Below are 23,712 nucleotides of genomic sequence, written 5' to 3'. Positions count from 1 at the left end.
CCATTCTCGCCCCTGTACAGCACGAATAGCAATGAATCACGACAAAAATAGGCTTAAAATAGTGGTATGTGCAACACTGATATCACTGATTCCACGCGCTTTGCAACGTATTCAGTCTCACTCGACTAGCTCTTGAGCTTTTGTGTTCCTTCAGCGCTACCGACTGCCCAGTTGGCGAATCTGCTGATTCAAGTTCGTCTGCACAGCGATTGCAACCGATCAAGTCCATACCTGCTAATGGATGTATCATTTTGTTTGTATATTACACATTAAATAACTGTTTTATTGTAAGTGTGCAGTTGTGTCGGAATGAAACCCGTCTCAGCGGAACTATATTCTGCGCGCGCTTTATTTTTAGATAGTAAACAATTTCTTGTATTGTGTTACATGTAGTACTCTACCTTAAAATTACTATAGAATTATCATGCAGTTATTAATCAAAGAACAATGATTATTTTTGTAACTCTAAACTTATAATTATGTGAAGTAATTTCTAAGTTAATGCTACAACCGCTATAGTATAGTAAAGATACCTCTATTTGTAGGTTAGGTCTAGATTGTATGTAGTTTTCTTTATTATACGCGTATGTGAGTTCAAGCTCACGTTAATCACTATGGTGCAGTGGTCAGTACGCAATTTGTCCACTACTATTTCATTCAGTCTGTTTTCCACAATGTGAGGATCGGAAATTGAAATAATATCGTCAATCGTGAGAGGACAACATCTACTTTGCATCAAAGGAATTCCATTTCTTAAAACAACAAAGGGATGTTGAATAATAAGTAATGAAAATAGTGACGAACAATTTGTGATCTTTGCCGTTGATTGTACATCGTGCCACGACGTCAGAGGTCCCATGTTTGAATTTCGTCCATGGCTTGGCTGTTCTTTGTGAGTGTCCCTTCATCAAGTTCATCTCATTCACATCCTCGCGATTAGCTCAAAGTGGCAGAAATTCGAAGTAAAATAAACTAAATCGATGAATCAATGAATTACTTAAAATTGTAATTACGGTTCATGTAGTGCCACGTAACCGAGTTGTTTCTACGCATGAAAGGTTTTGATTGATTTGGTTTTTGATTGATTGATTTTGTTTTTGATTGGTTGATTTGGTTTTTGGTTGATTTATTTGGATTTTGATTGTTTGATTTGGTTTTTGGTTGATTGATTTGGTTTTTGATTGGTTGATTTGGTTTTTGATTGGTTGATTTGGTTTTTAATTCATTGATTTGGTTTTTGATTCATTGATTTGGTTTCTGATTTATTGGTTTGGTTTTTGATTGATTGATTCGGTTTCTCTCTTTCTTGCCAATTTTGGCTAATCGCTAAGATGAGTATGATTGATGATTATATAATGAAATTAATGAAGGGACACTCACAATGAACACCCATGACCAGGCCGGAATTCGAACCCTGTACCCCTGGCCGAAAGCACGCTGTGCTAACCCCTCCGCCACAAAGTCGGTTACGCTTTAAAGAATATTGACCTGTTTTCAGGGTAAACGGAGTTCATTGTCTAGTTTCGTGACATTGAAAGAATTCTGTTTGTTCGTCACTTGTTTATCTGCTCTTGCTCAAAAATTCTTACATAACCAAGGACGAACATTCTACCATAGATGGCGCAAAAGGGAGTTTTATTGGGCCATTCCCCACTACTAAATGATAAATTATGTAATTGAAACTGTTATTCATGCAAACAAGCAAGAATTAAAAAGCCTTATAGCAATCAATTAAATAAAGGACTGCGCTTCAAACATTTTATTTCTAAATTCGTGCAAATCTTAAACGACTTTGTGATAATTGTTTAATATTTTGCATATAAACAAATACAATCTTTGAATCAACACACGTATAGTTTTGATTACGAAAATCAGTTTGGTCGAAATACAACAGAAAATTCTCATATGTATATTAACTATATGAAGTGTAATTTCCAAAATCTTGTTTGGGGGTATAAAGTTCTGGTATTTTTAAAAAGAATACGTGTTTCTCATTACGTAATATGTTTTATTGAGGAGAAAGTACAAACGAATATTGCTCTTATTATGATCTCCGTATTTATTTCATAAACTTTTATCTTCTCGTTTAATATCTAAGAGACTAAAAGTTAAATTATACAAAACAGTAATTTTGCCTGTATTATTATATGGATGTGAAACTTGGTCCCTTACATTGAAAGAGGAACATTAATTGAGAGTATTTGAAAATAAGATCCTTAGGAAAATATTTGGACCTAAAAGGGATGAGGAGACAGGTGAGTGGAGAAGGTTACATAATTTAGAACTTCATAATTTGTATTCATGTCCAGATATTATTAGAATGATTAAATCAAGAAGACTTAGGTGGGCAGGCCATGTGGCACGAATGGGAGAGGAAAGACGAGTTTACAGGATTCTTGTTGGGAAACCTGATGGTAAGAGACCAGTAGGAAGACCAAGACGAAGATGGAGGGATAACGTTGAGATGGCCCTAAAGGAAATTGGTAGGGATGGAAAAGAGTATATAGATGTTGCTCACGATAGGGACAGATGGAAGGTCTGTGTTGCTGCAGCCATGAACTTTCGCGTTTAAGAAGGCTAGAGAGTTAGTTAGTTAGTTAGTTATATGATCTCACTGCGAACTTTTGTGGAATAATGGTTACCATCGTCTCTTGCAATAATTCTATTCTCTGTCCACCGTAATAACGAAATGAATGTATACCAATACACGCAGCCTCTGAGGAATTCCATTGGCTGTTGTGATGTCAGCTGTGCAGTAATCTTGCGTGTAGTGATACACATCGTGTCTTGGTAATCTGTGGAGCATAACGGTTGAAAAGGGGAGAAAGTGTGTGATCGAGCATAACAGTGAGCGCTGGTAGCTGCAGTCGTGTTTTCCTCTCCATGCACTCACTTCCTCTCTCGCACGTTCATTGACCGAGTCATTATTTGCGCAGAGACTTGTTTTCGTTCCTTGCTCCAGAGCTTATCGGATAGTGCCATACCCCTCAACATAGTTACTATATTGAAGCCGTGTTATATTGCGAGATGTACAGTTACGAACAATATATCAATGCGCAAAATAACATCAGAACCAAAATATATAAGAATGGACTATTTCTTTGAAGTCGCATGTTCATTACATAAGGTTTGAAACTTGTCCTGAGCATGGGAGTTCTTTGTGAGCATCCTTTTATCAATTTCATCTTAGCCAAAAGTGTTAGAAGAGCTAAATAAAATTAACCAAAGCAATCAGCCATTAACTACGTCAATTGTTAACCTGTGCCATAGCGTCTAAACGACCCCCTAGTTGTGGAACCGAATCGCCGCCACTGCTTATCTGGGAAACCAATCATGATACCAACCAGTCTTATTTTGTGGGTACAAAGTCAATATTAGTTCTCTTTCAGCTCACATGTGTATTTTGAACTATTTTTTTTTAAAAAATCGGTCAAGTCTGCCATGTGTTCATTTCTCAATTGAATAGCACAAGACTAACCCCAATAGATTTAACTTATTTATGGATATTCGGTATAGAATTGTGAGTAGACTGATGTTGTTGCCTTGTAACCCAGAGGACCGGGAATCAACACCCGGCGGAGTGGTTCGGATCCCACTTTAAACTGTAGGTCCAGTCCCGATTAGCCTTACTGTGCGTAAAGTGGACTTAAAACACCAACTCATGAATGAAGTAATATGCTATTTTTGTTGTTGTTTGCTGTAGGAAACAAGTTTAAGTGACTTCTGAGGTCTCCTGGGGGAAGCGTAGTAACTTTTCCTGAGATTCCGACCACCCACCATCGTAAGAAAAGTGGGAAGCTACGAACGAGTAGCGTAACCCGATCATAGAAGCCTACAGTAACAACTGGTGGTTCGTGGTGCGGACCACACGCCACCCGGAAATTGTTGGATGATCGCCCACCTCTGCTGGGGCATGTGAGTAGGTAGGCCCCGGCTCTCAAGGGCTGTTGCGCCGCTGGATCACATTCAGCTTTATCACTGCCTTAGAAATACTGGCACTATCATTGCAGGGGAGTTTCCTTTTGGTAGGCCCGGGGGTGGACAATATATTTCGAAGTGGGCTCTTGTTTTGTACTTGTACAGTTAATTACAATGTTGTTCGTACAGTGCAAACGTATCGACAGAGTCGGATTTGCTAAAGAGCATTTACATAAGGATCAGGAGTTTTGGGAAAACGTGATCCTGTCGGATTAAACCGAAATATATCTGCACGGATCAGATAGTGTGATCCAGTGTGTAGAGGAAGTCAAATACTCAGGACAATGTTGCCAATACAACGCCTACGGTAAAACATGGTGGAGGATCCATTATCATCTATGCCTGTATACAGTGGCGCAACCACAGGGAGGGCAGGGGGACATTGCCCCCCAACCTTGGCCGGAGAGTTCTAGGGGGGCAAGGGGGCAGACAGGGACAGCCAAGTGTACCTGCAGGGGGCAATTACCGCCCACAAATTCAAATTTTATGCAATTAAAAGTACTTTTCGTAAATGTTTCTTGCTGTCTTCGCTCGCAGTGCCTGCTTTTCTTAATCTTATCAAGCTCAAAACCGTAGCTAGGTGATGCTGGGAGACGGCCCTGGGTGCGATTTAAATTAAAGAAAGTTGTAAAATTGATTCATTGATTTGTGTTTTTTAAAGGCTACTTTATGCACAGCAAGGCTAATTGAGACTTGGCCTATATTTGAAACTGGGATCCGAATCACCATGTGCCTCTACCGGGCATCGAACCCGGAACACCTTGATCATAAGGCGACGATGTTACCACTACACCATCGGGGAGACACAAAAGTTGTAAATAATATAATGCCATGGAGTTCCGTGAAATTATTTGCGCCCTATTCAATTAATATTGATTTCAGCCTGAAAAAAAATTGGATCCAAAAAATTTCTTGCTCGCTTCGCACGCAATTTATGTTATGTTTGTTCGCTGTAATATATTGTAAATCACCAGACAGAGAAATAAGACTTGTCTTCATTGATTCTCTTTTAAGTGCATGAACAATTGGTTTGAGAAAAGGGAGCGTGCACATTTGAGATACAATAATGTAATTATTGCTGTTGGTTTATTGTGAATTGGTTGTGTGATGTATTTAAATAATATATGCTGTATATACTATTTATTAAAGAAACTTTGAATACGTACACAATTTAGTGTCCACGTCACTCCACGTTGTAAGGGTCCCGGGTTCGAATCCCTGTCGGGCTTGGTTGTTTGTGGATGTCCATTCATCAATTTCATCATTTCATCACTCATCCTCATCTTCGCAAATTAGCCAAGAGGCACAACACGCGAAGTAAAATAAACTAAATCAATCAATCAATCAAAGTCACTCCACGTTGCATAGATGTGAAACATCTATTGTGCATGAAAGTTATGTAGAATTGTACTTGAAAGATTTATACTTGGAATGCATATATCAAGCATTTTCTGTCTTTCAAAAATAGTTTATATCCTTGTTTTACGTTATTAATGTGAAATTGAACGTGTTAAAAAAATGATTCAAATTGTTTGTTCGAACACAAAAGCTTTAGCACAAACTTCTACCCCCTTTTTCCGTAATTTATGAGGATAATAACGTCTTTGATACTACCACTACTAATAAAAATAAAATGTTGGTACTGGGCTCGAATCCCGGATTTGCATCTTCGCAAAAGTGGCACAAGAAGTGAAGTAAAAAAAAGCAAATCAATAATAACAATAATAATAATGTTATAATAACATTATTAGTAACATTATTATTATTAACATTATTATTATTATTATTGGTACGTTTATCCTGGTTTGCCCCCCACCTAGAAAAAATCCGTGGTTGCGCCTCTGCCTGTATGTCGACTAAAGGAGCTGAAAAATGCAAGTCATTGGTGAAATCATGGACAAATATGTCTGTAATAATATCCTGAAGAATAACGTGGAAAGAACTGCCCAGCAAATGGCGTTGCCACCTTTGTTCACGTTCAAGCAGAATAACGACAGCAAACATACTGCTCAACTCAACAGGGATTGGTTGATTTTGAACGTACCAAAGCAGTTGAAAATACTAGTTCAAAGTTTAGATCTGAATCCAATTGAGCATTTATGGATATTTTTGAAGAAACGTGTCCATAAACATGAGTGCAAGTCAAATGAAGATCTGAAGAGGACCGTCGCTTTAGAGTGGGAGGGAATCAGCTAAGACATCTGCAAGACTTTGGTCGCTTCTATGCACAAGAGATGCCTAGCAGTTGTTAAGGCCAAGGGTTATGATCTGGTTTTTAAACTGTGTCATTTTGCAACATTTGTATGTTTGTTTTTCTGTTTTCATTGCAACTGCACGAACAGAATTGTGACATCAAATTTAGCGTGTTTTTGCTAAAAATGTATGTTTTTTCGTTATTAATAAAGTTTATGGGGGAACAAACTGTTGTAAATAAATCACCATGTGTCTTATAACCACATGCAGGGAGAATACGTAATGTACTAAGGCTTATTGTAATTTTTTGCTTTCGTTTACTTCTCACACTTCATCTGTACAAACAACATTGTGAGTAATTGTAGCTTCTAATATGCCATCTCTCCCCCCCCTCTCTCTCCTTCTATCTTTCATTCAATATCTGTTTTTCCTACGTTTTATCTTCTCTGTAATCTTTCTTTCCCTCTATCTTCACCTGATTCTATACTAATTTCTCTCTTTTTCTTCGTATGTTTCTATATATTCCCATCCTTACCTCTTTCTTTCATTGTCTATCTTTAATTCCATACTTCCTTCTTTTCCTGTTTATCATTTTCTCTTATTATTCTCACTAGGGCTCGGAAGTTAAGACCTATAAATTGCCAAAAAAAATACCCAAAAATATAAAAAAATACCTAAAAATGGAAAAAAGGACGTATAAATGTGAATCAAATTAATTAATAACTTCAGTTTTAATTACATATTTAATGAATAAAAAAATACAAAATTCTGGTGGTATGCAACACAGTGCGAAAAAACTATATGAATTAAATGCATCTTCTTTCAGTCCAAAAATGTTTTTCTCTCGTTTCAGGGATTGTTCAAATATATTTCTTTCTTTCATTTTTTTGTTTCTTTACTACGGAAAGGATGTTTAAGAGGTGACGAAATGATGATGATTCGAATTGAGAATGGGCAGTAAAAACGTAGTCGAAAGAAGGTTAAGTTGCAAAAAAAAAGCCGTTAAGACCTAAAAAAAAGGCTAAAAAAGGACCAATAAGCCAAAAACCGCCGAAAAAGGCCAAAGAGGACAAATAAAACCCACCTTTTTCTGGCCTACAATGACCCAAAATGAACATATATTATGTTGGGCCTCGTCTTCGGACACTAGGAAAGAAAAGGATTTTTCCTCAACTTCCGAGACCTTATTAACACACACTCGCTCTGTTTATTTCTATATTTCAATCTCCCTATATTTTTTCTTCCCCCTCTCTCCGAACCCCTCCCTTTCCCCTTACGCATGGTTCTTGATCTACTCTCAATCGTAACATACCCTGAGAAAATTTCACTCGGAAACTATGTGTAAAACACTGATTTATTTGATGCAACACATGTTCGTAACTCATACAGAAATATAATTCTTGCAACTGACTATAATGCTTTCATATTTCAACTTTAAAAATATACTGAAATCAAACTGAAACCGAGTTAAAGCATTGCAGGATAGTCTTCAAATATTTTTGGGAATAAGTTTCGGAAAAATGTGAGTGGAGTATGACTTTAAACAAATTTGACAATACTAGATCTGACCATTTCCTTTTCTGTAAGCAGCTTTAAAATCAGGGAACTAAAATTCTGGGACACGTATGGACTAAAAGGCCTCCCCGATGGTGTAGTGGTATCGTCGTCGCCTCGTAATCAAGGGGGTCCCGTGTTTGATACCCGGTGGAGGTCCCGATTAGCCTTACTGTGCATAAAGCGAACTAAACACCAAATCAATCGATCAATCAATCAACGTATTGGCTAAAATTGCCTGTAAAAACTCACCTATTATATAGGGCCTGTAGGCCGACGTTAGGTACTCCAGATGAGGCATTTTGGATCACTCGAACTTCGCTCAGAATGAACCGGAAACACATTTACACACCGTGGAGAAATATTCAAGTTCGCACAATCTACTTCCGCTATCCACCGTTTCTAGGTACCGGCTGCCTTCAACTGTCGAGTTCTCAACCATTTCGAACACTAGGACAGCCACTCTATCCAAGCAGCCAAATCGTAGGCTAATGCACACCTATTCGAATCATCCACTTTCCTATATTTTCCCTACTAGCCAGTATACCACGAGAAAATCCCACACACTGCTTTCCTAGCGCCACCTGAACTTGACCAATATTTCAAGCCGGTGTCTTCACGACTACTTCCACATATTAATATGTTTTCCCTTTCCTTGCATGCCGCCCACATTCTCCCCCCCTTCGCACACTTTATCTCACTTCTTTACAATTCCCCCCGCGCTTTGTGGCTGACCCCTCCTCCCCCCCGTAAAGTACCCACTCTGAAACGCGTTGGGCCAATCATTCCATACTACCTGAAGACCTTGGGCAAAACTTGCTTATCAAGTCTTTCCTCGCAACTACAGAACAGACAACAAACATTCAAAAACTTGCTTCGACTTAAAATGGCTAAATACACTACATGCTGGAAATGGTCATGTGTGTCATACACACGGCAAGAGTGCTTCTTTGCTAAAATGGACGGAAATTATGTTCGCTATCGACTAAAGGAGGCAAAACATGATGGCCTGTCTATGTACAGTATTTGCAACATGCATGTGGGGTCTTGAACATCCATGCGATGTACAGTGGCGTATCAGGACTTTCATAAAAGGGGTTATACTTTTCTGTGGCATCCTGTGTTATACGAGTTCCTTCTTTTTGTTAGGAATTCCGGGCCAAAACGGGATTACGTTATGTCAGGGTTGTTAAAGGTCAAGGAATTTTAAATAAATTCAATTCCGGTCCAAGCATAAATTGGTTCTGGATCGTAAGGAACCTTTTTATCTGTAAAGTATTTTAATTCGGTCCAGAAACTCTTTAACAACTCTGCATAAGGTTCTAACCAATCCTTAGCAAGTCACTGTCCCTAGAGTAGAAACGCCAGAGGGTGAATGTCCGTCCCCCGATCAGTGTGCGTAACCCTGGAGTGACGCGGGGGGGATTTCCCCCACCAACTATCTTGGTCTCAAAAATCTCTCCCCAACAAAAAAATCAGAGGGAGGGATTTGAAATGACAGCACAAGATAAGCAATTGGTCTTGACTTCAAATATATTTTACTAAGAATAATATTAAAAGCAAACACAAAGTAGTGTGATCTCGGTCTCTCTTATCAACATTAATAACAATAAACACACAATAAGAATGAAAGAAGAATACAAGACAAATATAAGTATGAAATCTGATTGATTTATATTAGCACAAAGCTAAAACTAAACAAAAACTTAATAAAAACTATTTGAACTATTTTGTAATTTTTGACATATTTAACCAGTTAGTAAAAGATTTAGTTTGTTACATTATAAATATCTGATATATATATATACATGTATATATATATATATAATTAATTTATTTATATGGATTCAATATAATGTATTTTTAAATATTTAGTAATTATCTTTATATTTAATATCAAATATGTACATCAGATAATTATATATATATATATATATATATATATATATATATAAATCAAAGATGGTAAAAGGAAACCATCCTTTTCAAATTGAGATGGACAGTTCTCGGGCGCGATTTAGCTGGGATCGGTACATGGCGTGGGTCAGTTCAATAGCGAAATTTCTCGCTAGTGGGAAAATCGTGGGTTTTATGCTAGGGGGCATGGCGGGGGCAAGCTAAATCGCGCCCGAGAACTGTCCGTCTCTATTCAATCCCTTACCAAAATCTTGTTGCTGACCCCAGGTAACCACCATCACAAAATAGACTCCTTCTGGTACACCGCCCATTCCATTGCCAGTGACCTTAACACTAAACACCTCCAAAAACTCTCCAATCTCTGCCGTCAAGCTTTTCAGACTGGCTGCACCCTTCCCCTTCCACTGCCGCCCAATTTCAGTCCCACACCAACATGCCCGCTATTACCCGACCCCCCTTTACCATTGCCCACCCCTCCCACACCACCACAGACCCCCTGAAAACCAAAACTGTACTCCCACACTTCACACCTTGGGAAACAACCAGTCCACGGACAAACCCACCCCTACCAGATCCTTGACCACTAATGACCCTAACCCACTCAAAAACAAGCAGACTGTACTCAATTTATCCAACCATAAACTGAGCACTGATGAAATAGCTGTTTTGTCCAAAGGCCTGACCTTCTCCCCCACAACTCCTCCCAACCAATTCCGCCTACTTTTTGACATACACACATTTGCTCGCAACCTCCGATGGCAACATTTCTGGGCCAAAAATCCCTCACTCCAAACTACCACCAGTGAAACCAACCCGAGCCTCCTTCAATTTAGCCCCCCTCCTCCCAAGATCCACCCCCCTGCCCACCAACCACCCCTTGGAAAGATACATCACTGCCGTCATTTCCACCACCTCTGACAGCTCATTCTTAAATAACTTTCACAACCAACCTAACCTCAATCCCCCCCCCAACAGAAAGCTCTCATAGACCTCCGCAACAACCCCAACATCAAAATCCTCCCAGCTGACAAAGGGTCCACCACGGTGGTCTTGAAATCTCAAGACTACCTGGCGGAAGCCAACCGCCAGCTGGCTGACCCCTCCACCTACAAACCCACCACAGTTGACCTATCCGCCGAACACCTCAACAAAATCCAGGACTTCATCCACACCCGCGCCCCCCCTGAAGGCCTTACAGCTCGTACCACCGCCATGTTAATACCCGACAATCCCCGCACCCCCACCTTCTATCTTTTGCCCAAAATCCACAAACCTGGCAACCCCGGTAGACCCATTGTGTCCAGCTATAACTCACCCACAGAAAGAATCTCAGCCTTTGTTGACTCCCATCTCCAGCCTCTTGTGAAAGCTCTGCCCTCCTACCTCCGTGACACCAACCACTTCCTCCAGAAAATCAGCACCCTTCCACCATTGCCCCCAGATACCATCCTTGCCACCATCGATGTTACTTCCCTCTACACCAACATACCTCACTCCCATGGCCTCCGCTCCATAGAATTCTATCTCAATAGCAGACCCAAACCTCACAACCCCAGCACCAACTTCCTGACCCACCTAGCCCACCTTGTCCTCACTTGTAACAACTTCACCTTTGAAAACCAAAATTTCCTACAGATCCGAGGTACAGCCATGGGTACCAGAATGGCCCCATCCTATGCAAACCTCTTCATGGGCAAACTTGAGCAAGAGTTTTTGGCTACCCAACCCCTCCAACCCCTCCTATGGCTCCGCTTCATCGACGACATCTTCATGCTCTGGACACATGGAGAACCATCCTTGTCAGCTTTCCTGGACGAACTTAACCACTTCCGTTCCCTAAAATTCACCTGGACGCACTCCCCCAACCAGATCACCTTCCTAGATGTGGACGTGCACATCGAGGGAGGACACCTGACTACCTCCATCCACATAAAACCCACCAACCACATGCAGTACCTACACTTCTCCAGCTCCCACCCGTTCCACACCAAAAAAGCCATTCCATTCTCTCTGGCCCTCAGGGGACAGCGCCTGAACACTTCACCCACCTCCCGCCAGAATTATAACCTCCGCCTACACCAGGCCCTGGTTAACCGTCGATATCCCTCCATCCTTGTCACCAAGCAAATATCCCGAGCTGCCTCACACACCACTACCACCAAGAAACCTGCTGCCACCAACCCACCTGCACTCATCACCCAATACCATCCCCACCTCAACAAAATCAGGCACACACTGCACTCTCTTCTCCCAATTCTCCACAGTGATCCTGAAACCAAAAGCATATTTCCCGACAAACCCAGGGTGGTTTTCAAACGCCCCCCAACCTCCAAAACATCCTGGTCCACAACACTCCTTCACCACACATCCAACACCCCCCTGCCCATAAATGCAACCGCCCCAGGTGCAAGACCTGCCCCATCCTCATCACTTCTCACACCCTCCAGGTGCACACGGCCACTGGCAAATTTACCCTTCATCCCAAAGGGACCTGCCATGCCTCAAACCTTATCTACATCCTCACCTGCAACATCTGTGGTGATTTTTACCTGGGGGAAACATCAACGGCCCTCAACCTCCGCATCAATAACCACCGCTCCTCCACCCACAACCTGGACTTCACTGTCGCCGTCCACACCAACCACCACAACATCAGTTTCAACGACTGCTTCCGGGTAGCGATCATCCATCTCCTACCCAAACCAGCCAACACCTCTGTTCGCAAAAGATGGGAAAGGGCCTATATATCAGCCATGAGTGCAACCACTCCACCTGGCCTGAACAAGGCCACCCAGTAATACCCATCCCTCACCCACCTTCCCCCCAGACCATCCCGTCCCTCCCGCCCTCCCAACTCTTCCTACACACTCACAGTTTACGACGAGCCTGGTGACGAAACAGTGTTTTTTTCGTTCTACGCACCGCTTCTTCTTCGATGGGGACCTGGCAACTCTGCAGTGCCCCAACTTCCGGTTCCGTCTATTTCTTCTCACACCGATGATGCTATAAATTAGCGAAAATTTTGAATCTTTCTACTGTCCGGTGAGTGTTTCCTTTTACCTTCTTTGATTTTTACTTAGCCCTTTTGGCCCTTCTTGCTTTTTTTTATATATATATATATATATATATATATATATATATATATATATATATATATATATATTTGTGTGTGCGATCTGAGTTCTGTGTGTGTCACCTCCTTCCCCCCAACACACACACACGAAATTAGTTGAGTCTATCAACACTTGCTCATGGATATTTAGATCTTCAAGACATCCACTTTAAGGAGAGGGGATAATATAATTTTTAATCCTCACACAAACACCCCTTAAAATACACTCCTCGCAACAAATTTGGAATATTATTATATTAGGCAATAGGTGATAGGCACTTGGGCCTGTGAAAAGACGACAAACGTCCACCAGACAGATACCATGGGTTGTTGCACTCCAAGGCCGTGTCTAACACCTATTGTCTAATATAAAAATATTCCAAACATTTTTTGAGGAGTGTATAATTTAAAAATGTAAATACTTATTTAATTCATGAAATAAAATGTTTTGTTCTTAAGTACCATGTGGATAGTGCATTTATATTTCTCATTTCTGATGCCTTTGACTTCCCCCAATATTTTCCAACGGTCAAATTTCATCTATGCATGGCACTTGAGCTCATCTTACCCTTGGAATCTACATTATTGCAGTCTTGTAAGGCTCTACCTTCGAGGCTCAAAATTATGAGAATTATGTTGCATAAATTTGTGTTATGTTTTCTTTGACCCAGCTGTTATCATAGGCATGGCAAGATTAAGTCCCATAACAATTACTTTTGTACAAAGAGGAACGAACAGATTATTTATGTTCACAGTCCATGTCTCGAAAGAAAATTAAATTAAAGGAATAGAAACGCAAGGAATCATATAAATTGAACCGAAAAAGGAATCAAGAAAGAATGGAAGGAAACAGTGAAAAGATACCAAACGAAATAATAAAAAAACAAATTAATCGGAAGACAAACGAAACGAGGGAAAATGAAATATAGTGAAAGAAAACAGAAATTAAGAAAATGAAGATAGAAAAGAAACAAAACTTAAGAAACGGAAAGAAATGGTGAGAAACAAAGTTAAAGGTAATTCATAAAAAAGGAACTAATGGGATACGGAAGAAATAATAATCAGAGTATGGAAAAATTGACAAGCGAAATAAGAAAAGGAATGGACAATTGATTTAGATGGGTCTTACACGTAATACGTGTATCAGACGATAGAAGAGAAAAACCTTGCAATTGCACGTATTTATTTAGACATATTAGAAAGCTGAACGAAGCTTGAAACAATTACAGATACAATATACAAAGTACAATTAGACTAAAATTATATATACTAATATAACAACGTATAATAATTGATCTGAATTATCGTTTATTACAAGGTTAACTAGAATACATACGCTATTCCTCGACAAGAATGAAAATATTTACAGAGGTTCGTGATCTATATATCTGTATGCTAAATATCCAAGAAATTCAAGCGTTATGATATTCTCATTAAAAATATTTTCTAATCTGATTCCTACCACTTAGATAGCAGCGATTCTATTCTTAACCATTTTAATATATACTGCTGGACAATGAAAACCGGACACTTTAATATTTGACATCTGAATTGCAATAACAGCTCGCAGGTATATTACAGAATGTTCGGCAGATCATGTAGTACCATATGCACCATTCATAGGCTCGGACTTTGTTTATGCATTCGTACTTAATTCAGTTTCTGCAACATTTAGTTAGCCCTTGTACCAGAGCTTTTATCGACCCATTGCGTTATCACAAAAAATGCAAGTGTCCGGTTTTTTTTGTCCAGCAGTATATTAAAATATTCACCAAATATATGAAATAGGTAAAATTTAAAGTAGGGTCTATTGATAAGAAAAATAATTTCTTGTACCTTTTCTATAATTATTGATTTCCATTACATATACATAGGGAATAGATTTTTTTTAAAAAAAAGATCAACACGGAAAAGATAGACAGAAATGTGCATGTTTGTTTGTTGTGGGAAAGTGCGCAGATGTAGAAAGAAGTGTAGATCAAAGAGTACATGCATGAAGATAAGAGAATGCAGGAAAATTACATTGTTGGCAAAAGACGAAGGTTTTTGAGAGCATAGGAAGGGAGGATAAGCTATAAAAAGAAAGAAATTACTAGTAAGTAGAATAAACATCACACTAGAACTGTACAAGTACTGTACTGGAGTGTCACAAACATTAGTTTTGTTTAGAATATGCAACAAATTATATATATATATAAATGGATGTATGTGTATGGTTGTGTGTGTGGGTGTGTATATTTGTTTGTTCCTGCATAACTCTCGAAAGCCTCAGCAATTTCAACCAAACTTGGTACACATATCACTTGCAATCTGGAAATAATACTTTGGGGGTAAGACACCTCTGGCACCCCTAGTGTGGGGTGGGAAAGGATTACATGTAAATGTAATCTAAAGCGACCGATATTATCCGCACAAGCAGACATCCTTGACTCTATGCAATGCCGCACAACGAAAGTGTTTCTCGGGTTGTCTAACTTTCAGGCTGTGTTGCGAAAACGCCCGATATTTGTGTGGAATCTATAGTTTTCGGAGTCGCTCCCAATGCCGTTCAACTCTACACTGTAAAAAAAAAAGGCCGTAATTTTACGGTGACCTCACCGGCAGCTCGGGCGCCAGTGGCGTCACCGTAAAATTACAGTGGTTTCACCGTAATTAGGAACAAAATTGCACCGTAATATTACAGAAATTTCACCGTTCCAGTTATGGTTCAAGTACTGTAAGTGATACTGTCATTTCACCGTAATTATACAGAAAATTTCCCGTGATAGCAACAGTCGGTATTTTGCTTTTCTTCTTTTTTCATTGTAACAATATTAACAGCAACATACTTTTAATGGCTTAAAGCTATATTCTGTGTTATTTTCCACAATGTATTGCATTTATAAAGGTTACATGTTCATGTTGACTAAAATCACTTTCACATCATAAATTTAAGCCATTGAAATACATTAGGTAAGCTTTTCTATAATACAGTAGTTTGAAAAAAAATATAATAAATCACAATATATAATACTTACTTGTAACCTGCAATGTACATTCACTAGTATCCATGGTAGGAAATATTGAAACCTGTGGGTAGTGGGGATTTTACTTTTCTAGTAGTAAGTGTAAATCAGAGCCTGTTTGAGTCATACTCACTTCAGAACACTCCCTTAAATCTACACAGATTAACCATACAGTTGAACTATTAACAAAATGTGAGCACTGTAGATAAATTTTTCAGCACTGAGACTACTCACACATCAAAGCAGCAGATACATGCTTCCTGAAAGCATAATGCATAATATTCAGTTTTAAAACACAAGCAAAGAAATGAAAGAATTTATACTCGAATAACATACCACTATTTTAGTATTCATCTCGTGTTTTAAAATGAATAGTATGATATATCATGCTTCCACCAAGCACATAGGTGCTACTACAGGGCATAAGTTTCATTATTGTTATTATTGATTGAAACATAGAGTGTAAGTTTCATGCTTACCAGTGTTTACATAGCAGTGAAAAATAGGACTGGAAATATGAAAAGAAAAAAATACACACACAAATCACCATCAGACACACAGTTATTCCTTAATATTGTTGGTTTAGATTGATTTCCAGTGTTAATGTAGCAAATTTATGTTATTAATCGAGTGTAATCAGCAATTAAAACACAGCAAACTGGACCTCCTGAAGTTAGAGCAGGTAATCATTAATCCAAATTAGAAACTGGTAAAAAGTAGGCTATTGTGTGGCTTAATGGTTAACTGTTCTCACTTCACTAGGTTTGCTGGATATCTAAAGGGTGTTATTTATCGTTGGGATAGATATTAATTAAAAATAATAGATCATGTAGAATAAGCAATCTTTATTATTTCAAAAGATATTGACAAATTCCATTGTTATATGCATCCTTCATATTAGCCTGGAAAGTTGTTCTTTGCTGAGTGATGGGTTCCTTGCCTCAGTTACCACCTGAAATTATAAGAAGATCATAAAATAAACAAAGATGCACACAAGAAGTATATTTTTTTGCAAAAAGTGCAGTAAATTCCAAAATTCCCTAAATTTAGCTTATGAGGACAAAGAAAACAACAAAATGTAAACATTACATGCAAATTGCTTCCATTTCTTCTAAACTAAAGAAACTGGAAAATGCAGACACAAATCTAGAGAGTGATGGGGAAGAAAATTTGAAATATGAAACTCAGTGCATTACCCTTGCAAAGTGAAATAATTACTTTACATTTCAATATAGATATGAGAGGAGGGACAGCAAAATAAAAAATAACCCTACTATAACATTTAATAGTGGATGTGCAGTACTAATAATTCTTGTATAGTGTTACAAATGTAGTCGCAGACAATTCTGGGTTGCAACACATTATCTCTCATCTCCCAGGCAAATAAAGAATTTGAATTTGAAAGAACATGGTAATTGCATGCATTTCTGTCAGAAGTGTGCACGAGCCTTGCACAGGAACCTAATTAAGAGGTAACAAAATTCCAGTGTGCAGGAAAGAGTGGGGGGAGGGGGTACATTCTCTGTGGGGTATATTCTTTAGCCTAAGCCTCTTGTACAGTGGGATCCATGAGTATTACCATGCGAATTGTCCATCACCATGTTCGTGCACTTTATTTGACCCAATAAGAGCTTCAAGAATTAAAAGAAAACTCAAAACAAGCTGTTGACAACTTCTACACCAGTATACATAAAAATCCATTGCTTAAAAACACAAGAATGTAGGAGAAAATTAATTAAAATAGTCATGGACAATTTGCACGGTAATACTCATGGATCCCACTGTACATTATGCCACTTTGTAGATCAATTGCTGAGAACGTAAGAATTACCTCTCCGGCATCTCCTTACCTAAATTGACTGTAGAAAATCAATTATAATTTTTTTTCTTATAAATCACATACATGTATAATTTTTTACACAAGAGTTCATTTGAAAAGTTTACGTATTCCTGCTTCAATGAAATCATAACATAACTATACAAATGTAAGAACAATGGCTATTTCCACCTGTCACAATAATGGGAACAGAGATATTTTGCTAAAATAAAGTACTTAAAATTAATTAATTCATTAAAACCAATAATGAGGTCAATGGACATATGGAAAGGGGTGAGGGAAGAAAGGCAAGAGGACAGCATGACCAACCTGAAAAATGAATACTAACCTAAATCACCACTATACTTCACACTATAATTTCAATTCAGTCACAGTGTCAATTATTACAATCATACATGTAAGGCTGATACATGGTCATCGCAGGAAGACAAGAACTTCAAACTGAAGCCGTGTTTTTTTTGAGAAGCAGATATGTTTTTGTTGAAAATATGTTTTGCTTGCCACTCTGAAAAAAGTCTTTCAGATATATTTTGCTACATTATTGAAGCATCACACATACCACATATTTGATAATGCTTTTCATGCATTCAGGCTATGTCATCATACTCAGGTTTTTTTCATTTGTTAAGACACACCACAAAGTAATTCTTAATTGTATGAAATCAGTTCATTATGAAAATTTTAATCCAATTGCATGTCTATAATCTTACTTTTTGTGCGAAATGTCTCACACGTAATGCTGGAATGCACCATGTATGCAGGCTGTGCCTGGATTAGCTTTTATAATAGGTATGGGGATTTCAGGCCTCATGTGTGTGTTGTTATTTCTTGGATATCTTAAAGACTTTTTTCAGAGTGGCAACCAAAACATATTTTCAACAAAAACATATCTGCTTCTCAAAAACCACTGCTTCAGTTCGAAGTTCTTGTCTTCCTGCGATGACCATGTATCAGCCTTACATGTATGATTGTAATAATCAACACTGTGACTGAATTGAAATTATAGTGTGAAGTATAGTGGTGATTTAGGTTAGTATTCATTTTTCAGGTTGGTCGTGCTGTCCTCTTGCCTTTCTTCCCTCACCCCTTTCCATATGTCCATTGACCTCATTATTGGTTTTAATGAATTAATTAATTTTAAGTACTTTATTTTAGCAAAATATCTCTGTTCCCATTATTGAAGGGCTTGCCCTCTTTTTTTGAGATAGGTGGAAATAGCCATTGTTCTTACATTTGTATAGTTATGTTATGATTTAAAGAAATAACAACACACACATGAGGCCTGAAATCCCCATACCTATTATAAAAGCCTAATCCAGGCACAGCCTACATACATGGTGCATTCCAGCATTACGTGTGAGACATTTCACACAAAAAGTAAGATTATAGACATGCAATTGGATTAAAATTTTCATAATGAACTGATTTCATACAATTAAGAATTACTTTGTGGTGTGTCTTAACAAATGAAAAACACTTGAGTATGATGACATAGCCTGAATGCATGAAAAGCATTATCAAATATGTGGTATGTGTGATGCTTCAATAATGTAGCAAAATGCGACTTCATTTGTTTGTGAAGCATATAGGATACACAGATGCCAATAATTTTTGTTTGTGAAATATGGATATTATATACATTCACAAACATTTAAACTTTAATGCAATTGAAAACACTTAATATTTTTTGGATTAATTCATTTCGTTATTTACATGGAGTAGGACCACGTTTCATGAAATGTCCCACATGCACTTCCAAGGTATGGTATGTGGAGAGAGTATATATTTTTTAATGCATTTTAAAAAGGTCACCCCATTATACTGCTACTGTAGTACTTTAGATTTTTCCATAGTAATGCACAGCTTTTCTTAAATATCAAAAAGTTTCACGTAAAACTGTGATGAAGTTGTGGAGTACAAGGGAGGGGACAAGAAAATAATAAGCACATATCCCTCCAAAAGAAAGTAGCACACATGCACCAATGCACATCACTGTTTGTTCACTTGCATAAACAATTGCAAAATAGGAGTTGCAAATTAACATGGAATTCAGAAACCATAAATTTTACAATTGATACCTTTATTATTTTTAAAGCCTGTAATGCACATTAGTTAAAGCTATCCCCTTCTCCCCAAGAGAATGGAGTTAAGAGGACACAAAGGGGAAAGAGGTGATGGTCAAAATCGAAGGGCGAATCTTAAACATACACTTCACATACATTTCATACAACATACGCTCCGATAGACCAATTGGAACTGGACCCACAGTTACAAATGGTATTCCAACCACTGTGTAATGTGCCTGCACCATGGATTGAGCCCAGGACCCCTCCATTACAAAGCAACAGAGCATTAGCACTACACCATCGGGGAGACCCAACATACAATTAAGTGAAATTATTTCAATTAAGTAAGCAATTATCTAGCTCAGGCAAAACAGTCACAAATATTAGGTTAACTTCCAAAGATTTAATTTCAAGTATTCTACATATACAAAACATACTAAATGTGCATCAATGGTTTTCTAATATCCCGTTCCTATTCTATGTCATTATGGTATAGAAAATTGTACAAGTTTCCATGCACTGGACTACAGATGGATGGATGACCATTCCACTCATTTGAACTGGAAAATCATGACAAAAAATTATGGCTGCAACTATTTTCACCAGGTGGTGAGACTAGCATGTAGGGCTATTTTCACCAGGTGCTGAAAACAGCACCTAGGGCTATTTTTGCTAGCAAAATAATTACCTGAATCATAACATTGCATTTTATCTTATTTTATTATATACATTGGCAGTATTGCTGAACGTACTGCTAAGAAGTTATATTAAATTAAAAATGGGTGTGACTACTAGTCACCAGGTAGTGAGAATAGCAGAAAATGCTGAAGACAAGAAATTACATGATCAGGTGTTGGAAAGTATTTACAGAACTGAAGCAATTTTAATGCTAAAAACCCTAAACTTGATCTACCTAACCTAACAATGAAAGCATTTAGGAAGGTAATACCTCTTCGTACGTATGTGACATATTAGCAGGACCAGTCTACATCAGAACACCTTGCGGTGCATTTTCAACTCCGTGATGTGCAGAAGAGAAGTACTTGTCTCCTGCACGAAAATAAATGCACACCAACAATTAAAGAATACACACATCCCTGCAGCAGGCCAGGTCAGGTTGCAGAACATGCACATGCAGTTTAAAATCTGGTGAAAGGAGCTCAAAAGCTAGCCTCACCACCTGGTGAAAATAGTCACTCTGAAAAAGGCTACCAAACTCCCTTATGTGGCAACCAGAAAAAAGATTAAAATGAAATGGACAGCTAACTCCTTAAAAATTCACATAATTGTTACTGTATTGACTAGATAGAATATTTATACTTACATTTGAGCAACATCTGCAACTGGGTGTCTAACTATGTACTTTCCTCTTGATCTGACTGCTTCTGATATTCACTGAAATAAAGATTTAAAAATATTATTTAATGTGAGCTAACATAAAGAAGTGCTAAAAGTGCCAATAAGTTGAATTTGATTCATCATAAAATTGAAAAGTTAGAGTAGGCATATATGAGGAAGACTTGACATCCATCGGCTACCAATAATAAACAGTACCGGAATCCTGTACTAGCATGGATGAAAACACTAATTTTGCACTTAACATGTACATTTTTTCTTTCCGGATAAAATATGAATCTCGTATTAATGATTCCATTGTCTACCGATAATATATGGTACATTCGGTATTAAAACAACAACATGAACACCATTTATATTTCCTGTCATTTATATTTGGCCGCGACTATTTTCACCAGGTGCTGAGGAACAGCGTATGTGTATTTGCACCAGCAAAAGTAATTACCTGAATCATACCATGACATTGTATTTTATCTTATTTTATTGCATTCATTGGCAGTGTTGCTGAACTTACTCCTACGAAGTTATTTTATATTAAAAATGGGTGTGTCACCAGGTAGAGAAAATAGCATAAAGTGCTCAATACCAGAAATTACATGATCAGGTGTTGGTAAGTATTTACAGAAGTAATTTTAATGCTAATAGCCCTAAACCTGACCTGCCTAACCTAACAATGAAAGTAAATGAACACCAATGTAAGCTTCATACACATCAATTAAAGAATACACACATCCATTTAGCAGGCCAGGCCAGATTGTAGATGATGCACATGCATAATGTCTACCAGTCAAGAAATCATGCATGTGGTCAAGAATTTTTGCTATTTTTTACACTACAGTGAATTTACATTGTTATATACCTCTACTAGTGTTTATGATAAAATTGGAAATATAAAATTGCCTTGAGTTGTAGTTAATTTTTTTCGATTTGTTAAGTATTACATTGTATTACATGCGTCAAGGTTTGTAAAAAATATTTTAAAGTAATATGGCCATTCCCCATTCAGGATGAAGTCTGAAGCATTAATAATTAAAGCAAGTCTAAATCTCTTGTTAAGTTTTTCATTGAATAAAAATATATATTTTTCTTAATTTCCAACCATACCTAAGTAGGAGGTGATTAAATACATGCTAAGAAAAAGGAAAAAAAGGTCAAGAATTTTGGATTTGTTATTTTGGTAGACACTCTGACATGCAGCTTAAAATCTGTTGAAAATAGCTCAAAAGCTAGCTCCCCACCTGGTGAAAATAGTCACTCGCATTTATATTTTGCTTCCCAAAATACAAGGGTAATGCAAATTTTGAATGTGAACAGGTTGCAAAACTCGTTAGAACACTGCTTTTGCAATAAAATACTGACACTTCCGGACAAATAAAAAAAACATTGCTTACAAGAGTAAGTAGCCCCTTATCATGAACACGAAAAAAATTTAAATTATGGCCTAAAATAAATATGTTCTATTGTATGGAGATAATATTTAAACTGGTGTTGGAACGTTGTATTTTACGATTCGTGTTCCTGCATTAGGAATTACTTTCAGTTAAACATGCACTTTTCACTTCCCTCCTTGTAAAATATATGTATATCTTACGTTCGAACACTGCTTTTTCAATAAAATACTGACACTTCCGGACAAATAATTAAAAAAAAAACAACAACATTGCTTACAAGAGTAAGTAGCCCCTTATCATGAACACGAAAAATATTAAAATTATTGCCTAAAATAAATATGCTCTATTGTATGGAGATAATATTTAAACTGGTGTTGGGGCGTTGTATTTCACGATTCGTGTTCCTGCATTAGGAATTACTTTCAGTTACACATGCACTTTTCACTACCCTCCTTGTAAAATATATGTATATCTTACGTTCGAATTGCAAAGGTTTTCAATACACTACACTTCTTGGCTTCAATACTTACTTCTATAATTTCACAGTCTAACACAGAACACACTAGAGATTGTTGTCTTCTAAAACAGTATGGCCGCCATGCCATGCCTTGGCTAGCGTCTTCTCGGCATACATTGCGTTGCATTTGTTTCTTTCACAGCAGTAGCACCAACCCACTGTAGTTTGAGTAGCAACTTTTAAGAGCGTATTTATTAACCCGTTTATACGTTTTAGGATCAATCATAACTATTCACGGCACAGATAAATGTTTTATAACATTTAAATAATGTGTTTATACATTTATTTCTTATTGCATACAGTATTTGTGAAAGAGAAGTTGGATTCACTGTCTTGAACGTTCTGTTATTTACGGGGAAAATTCTGTAGAATGAAGCTACGTTGAATAACCTGTAACTTTTACGGAGTAATCAATGTAAAGTAACGGCAATTTTTTACAGTGTAAGTTCATCACACGTCGGCAGGTGGGGGGGTGAGAGGGGGTAAAAAATAAAATGCCTCAAATGACCTAGATTAGTGTCGAATCCATAGTTTTCGAAGTCGCTAAGCTAATTGGTGACATTCACAAGGACATTTAATATTAGTTACATTTTACACTATAGTTAGAATTCATTATTGTCCTGTCTAATACAAGATTAGGATAAATAAATAGCCGGCCAACGCCGGGTAATCAGAATATATTGAGTTTAAGTCCGATTCATGCATAGACATCGAACCCGGGACCCCTTGATTACAAGGCGATAACGTTGAAACTACCTGATTTTGTTATTTATTTTCTGCTTCCTT

At 37.7% G+C, this 23,712-nt stretch overlaps 1 protein-coding gene and 1 long non-coding RNA gene across 2 annotated transcripts in view; both read right to left on the bottom strand.

Annotated features, from left to right (window-relative positions):
- Nucleotides 1–8,329, bottom strand: part of LOC145999447 (uncharacterized) — a 50,172-nt gene extending 41,843 nt beyond the window's left edge. Inside the window, exon 1 of the mRNA XM_083136406.1 lies at nucleotides 7,978–8,329. Within this exon, the coding sequence (XP_082992532.1) occupies nucleotides 7,978–8,026 (49 nt within the window). The 5' untranslated portion in view covers nucleotides 8,027–8,329. The remainder of the gene's footprint in view (nucleotides 1–7,977) is intronic.
- An 8,260-nt stretch (nucleotides 8,330–16,589) lies between these two features.
- LOC145999446 (uncharacterized) lies at nucleotides 16,590–23,030 on the bottom strand. The gene is made up of 3 exons (XR_014443389.1): nucleotides 22,940–23,030; nucleotides 20,987–21,057; nucleotides 16,590–16,711 (listed from the first exon to the last, which is right to left on the bottom strand). It is a non-coding gene; the product is annotated as an uncharacterized LOC145999446 (long non-coding RNA).
- Between the last annotated feature and the right edge of the window lie 682 nt (nucleotides 23,031–23,712).

This window comes from Lepisma saccharinum, chromosome 15, assembly GCF_977018435.1.
Source record: "Lepisma saccharinum chromosome 15, izLepSacc3.1, whole genome shotgun sequence".
Taxonomy (NCBI): Eukaryota; Metazoa; Arthropoda; class Insecta; order Zygentoma; family Lepismatidae; genus Lepisma; species Lepisma saccharinum.
Note: the sequence above shows the minus strand (reverse complement) of the source record. Positions and strands in the feature narration are given on the sequence as shown.